The following is a 4,434-nucleotide window of genomic DNA, read 5'->3' as shown; positions in this document are numbered from 1 at the left end:
CACCTTCCCAATTTTCCCAAAAATCCCCTAAGCTTGCCCCCCTCGTAGGCCCACAATAACTTAATAGTTTGTTATTGAACACTTGCTAATAGATTGATCCAAGAATGTTTCCGGAGAAGAAAGTTAGTGAAGGTTGCATCTCACCATGGAGCCATGAAGTCCTTGTATAAGAGACTGCTAGGCTGACGCTACAGGCCAACCCCTCCGTGTTTCTAGAAACTTCTGTCCCACCACAAGGCCCTTCTTTCCCCCTGCCCAGTTTTATCACTGTCCCATGCACCCCTGGAAGCATGCCCTTTCTCCCAGCTGATCTCACCCCAGGAGAGGCGGCTGCCCGGTCACCTCCCTACTGCTCAGCTAAATGCTTCTGTCCTATAAATAACCAACCCCTGAGAAACCTGGGGACCAGATGTGGAGAAGGAAACCAATTGCTAGGGGCATTTCCAGTGGGGCGATCTCAGGGTCAAGTTTAAAGGACGTTGCCAGTGTCGAGGTGGCAGCTCAGCTGATGCTTGGCTCTGCTCCAGCTAGGTGAGGGTCCGCAATTGGAAGCCGGCCAGGTCTCCCCAGGTCAGGGTCCCTCCAGGTCAGGGTCATCCAGACTAGGTCACGGTCCTCCACAACAGGTCAGGGTCCCTCCCCAACCAGGTCAGGGTCCTCCAAGCCAAGTCAGGGTCCCTCCAAACCGGGTCAGGGTCCCTCCCCAACCATGTGAGGGTCCCTCCAAAGCAGGTCTGGGTCCCCGCCCCAAACACATCATGGTCCCTTCCCCAACCAGATCAGGGTCCCAGGAAGGTGCCAGATGTTCCCACCCCTTGCATTTAGGCTTCACCCGGGTGGGACCCCCTAATCACTGGTCTCTAAGTACCGAGGACGACTCTCCTTCTCGCGGTTTCTTTTAGGAGAGCCGTTGGGTCCTCGATTCTTTCAGGGACCTCAGCCCCATACCTGGAAAGGCCAGCGAGCCTCCAGAGAGGGAGAGTCGGCTGCTCTGATTCTCGGGAACACTAAGGCCTGCAGCTGCTCTCAGCGAACACCTGGGCACGTGGCACGTGGTTCCTCCTGTTCCCGCAAGTTCCGGGGCACCTTGCTCAGAGCTGAACAAACCCCCTCAGCCCCTCAGCTCAAGCTCCAACACAGCAGACAGACATCACTTGGGGATTCCAAATAATTTAATGGTGAGAGTCAGGGAAGTGTGGGGCTGAGGGTCTGCTTTCATGCCTCGAGTGGGGAGGAGCTGGTGTCAGCGGGCGGTGTCTGGGGGGACCCTGGCTCCCCATGAGGATGGTGAAGGGGGAGGGGTGGCTCCCCTGGAGTGAGGGGGCTTGTCCTTGGAAGCATTCACTGTCAGCCCCTTTTCACGAGTCGTTCTCTCCACGTAAGCAGGGCACACAGCAGCTCAGGGCTCTCACGAGACAGCCTGGGCGCCCTCTGGGCGCCTGTCCCCTTTGGACTAAGCACCGGGGCCTCCTGATCTTTCAACGGAAGTTTAGGAAAAGTCGGCGGCGGTGGCCAGACTGAGTGTGCTGGGTGTCCACTGCTTGGGGAGACTGGCTGAGGGTCTGAGGCTCCGGGTGCTGCTCGCAGTTGATGGGCCTGGCCTCTGAGTGGCAGGGAGAGGGCAGACGTGGAGCGTGGAGGGCACCCACGGGAGGGGCCATGGTCTGGGAGGTCTCTGCAGCCATGGCCATGGACGTGACCGGCTCCCCGCCCCTGCCCTGCTGCCTCCGTCCCTGTGAGACACCGGGCTCCTTCTCCGTGTCCACTCCAGCACTGTGTGGGGCCACCGCTGGCCTCCCGGGGCGAGCGGAGGGGACAGTGCACTGCAAGGGAGCACACGCTGGCTTGCCTGGATGGGCCACAGGGGCGGCAGTGCCTGGACGGGTCGTCGGCAACGTGGACGGTGGGGGAGAACCGGAGGGAGCAGAACGGTCGGGAGGAGACGGGATGGCCTTGTTCCTGTAGACCCTGCAGGATGGGCTGATGCACAGCAGGTGGTCCCGATGCGGGTCGTTCTTGTACGCATCCAAGGGGTTGCTGAGGGCAGGGAAGGGAAGAGAGGGCCGGGAGCGGGCAGAGGAGGGTCTGGAGTCAGTAACCTGGGGGAGGCTCTGAAGCCCGTCCCTACCCTCGTTTCACTCCCATGGCTCCCAGCTCTCTCTACACCCCCCTCAAGGCCTTCCTCTCACCCCTGTTCCTCTGGCTCCCCTCCCCAGACAGCTCTGAAGCCGCCCTGTGACACCGGGTCTCAAAGGAGGGCGCACACGTACCTTTGCAAATCCCGGATAGTTTGTATTTGCTGCAGCTCCGCCAAGCTGTAGTGGTACCTCGCACCTAGGGACCCGGGAGAGCAGCTTCTATGAGTGAAGGTCACACACTGGCACGGACACAGGGCCCATGGAGGGCAGCTGGGCATGCTCTTCTCTGGGACCCTCAGCAGCCAACAAGGAGCAGCAAACGGCCAAAGACGCTCTGAGGCCTGTTGCTTCTGTCAGAGCCTTTGAGAGCCATCGTCTCCCGGGAGGCTCCAAGGCCGCAGTTCCCTCCCCGGGGATTCTGATCCCCACTAACACTCGGAGACACCAGCCCTGTCTCTCACTGTCTCCCACAGTGAGAAGTGCAAGCGCCCGTTGTCTGACCCCTCCCTGCTTCATTGCCAAGCGTGGCAGAGCAAGAGAGGACAATGTCTCAACTGTGGCAGCCTTCTCAGCGGCTCCTCTGAGGGACCTGCTTCCAGGGAGGCTCTGCGGAAGCCACGGTCACCCGGTCACCCGGAGGGACCGTGGGCCCAGGACTGCAGGGAAAGGAGGGAGTGGTCACTCGGGGAGAGCTCAGCTGCTTAAGGCAGCACTCACTTCTCAGGATTGAGCCCCTCGTTCCTTTCCTAGCTCTGTTCCGCCTCTGAGGAGAGAAAGAATCGGTGATCATTTGAGATCCTCTTTGCACTCCCCTCTCAGAAGCTCTGACGTCCACACATGACCCGTAAGAGTCCCATAGGGACAGAGAGGTGAGTTTCTGCCTCGAGTCCACCTAAGATGTTGTGAAATGTTTGGGTTTGGGTTTTGATTTTGCGTTCCCAGTTTTCTCCTCTAAACAACACAAGGATCTCGGTGTTGACAGCAGGCCCCCGTTCAGGGACGCCAGGCAGGGATGTGCTCCCTGGGGCGGGGCCCCAACCCCACTCCACTCTCCTGAAGGGCTGACCCGGAGGATGGTTTGATGTCTCCCGCCCAGCCAGGGAAGTCGTGGTGGGACTTTTCTGTTTGAAGGGACCTTAACCCCTCCAGTGGAAATAGACTCTCGTGTGACGGCACTAGTTGGGATTTTGTGATGGGAACTTGCCACCCCACCCACATAGTCTGTGAAGTTCAGGGAATTCTCTCTTCAATGAACCCCTTTCCCACCCATTCAGTCCTCCTAGACAACTGAGGCCCTACGCTCTCCTAGATGACTGAATCTGCTGATTCTCTAAACCAAACAAATTCATGTTTCAATGTGTGAGCAGAAAGAGAAATCACCACCACCCACCAAATTGTTCACGCAATGGCCCCGGCTCCTACCTTTTGGTCAATCTCTCTCTTACAGAAGACCGTGAAAGATGGTATTGCGAAGCAAACAACAAAAAAGAAGAGCACCTCAAGCAATGCCAGGAAGACGGTCGTGGGATCACTACTCGTCAGCTTTGAGCCTAAGCGCAATAAAGACTCATACCGGGGTGTCACCAGAACGATCATCAGAACGATCATAATCCATATACTGGACTCGATCATCCTGACCACAAGCTGCCTATGGCAACTGAGCGTGAGCGCGTGGCTCTGCCTTATATAGGGCTGCCTGCATCACAAAGGGGGAAGAGTCCAATAGGGTTCCAGAGGGGTGCGAAGCCGTGTGTCCACCATCCCCTCCCCCACCCTTCCTACCCACTTGGCCTACCCTTCCTGGACCTTTCTCTGGGTCCCTCTGCTCTGAACGCCTTCCTATTTTCCAACCCCCACCCCCGCCTTCATCCCACCATGTGCTTTATCCCCAGGAAGGGTCCTGTTTGTTCTCTCTGGAACCCTGCTCTTCCCTGGGTCCTCTTGACTCTCTGGGAATAACCTTGACTCTGCTCTTGACAACTCATTTCTTATCTGAAATCCTACCATAGATTTCTTTTTTCAAATCTAGATAATTTATTTCGTTTTAACAATATCAAAATATTTTTTAAGTTTTTACGAAGTACTTCACGATATTTGATTACATATAATATTCGGACACCAATCCCACCACCATTACACCTCCGCACCACCTTATTTTGGATGTTTCCACCCTGCACCCCAACCCCTCCCCAAAGCAGAACCAGAATAACTTATTTGGTATTATTTGTTATGAATAAACCGCTGAAAATGCTCCAAAAACCTTTCCTAGAGGAGAGTGTAGAAGATTGTTGTAGTT

General features: G+C 56.4%; 1 protein-coding gene across 1 annotated transcript; it reads right to left on the bottom strand.

Moving 5' to 3' along the window:
* Positions 1-1,170: 1,170 nt before the first annotated feature.
* Positions 1,171-2,578, bottom strand: LOC129404869 (uncharacterized). The gene is made up of 2 exons (XM_055138452.1): positions 2,271-2,578; positions 1,171-2,037 (listed from the first exon to the last, which is right to left on the bottom strand). Exons 1-2 carry the CDS (start codon positions 2,414-2,416, stop codon positions 1,479-1,481), a joined length of 705 nt encoding a protein of 234 aa, XP_054994427.1. The 5' UTR covers positions 2,417-2,578; the 3' UTR covers positions 1,171-1,478.
* Between the last annotated feature and the right edge of the window lie 1,856 nt (positions 2,579-4,434).

This window comes from Sorex araneus, chromosome 5 (genome assembly GCF_027595985.1).
Source record: "Sorex araneus isolate mSorAra2 chromosome 5, mSorAra2.pri, whole genome shotgun sequence".
Classification (NCBI taxonomy): Eukaryota; Metazoa; Chordata; class Mammalia; order Eulipotyphla; family Soricidae; genus Sorex; species Sorex araneus.
This window is presented reverse-complemented; position numbering and strand designations above follow the sequence as displayed.

What these genes read in the sequence shown, in the direction of transcription:
- LOC129404869 (XM_055138452.1), bottom strand. Translation starts at nt 2,416, where the DNA reads ATGCCCAGCTGCCCTCCATGGGCCCTGTGTCCGTGCCAGTGTGTGACC. An exon ending in ACTATCCGGGATTTGCAAAG is followed by an intron (nt 2,038 to 2,270) that starts GTACGTGTGCGC and finishes CCCTGCCCTCAG; the next exon opens with CAACCCCTTGGATGCGTACA.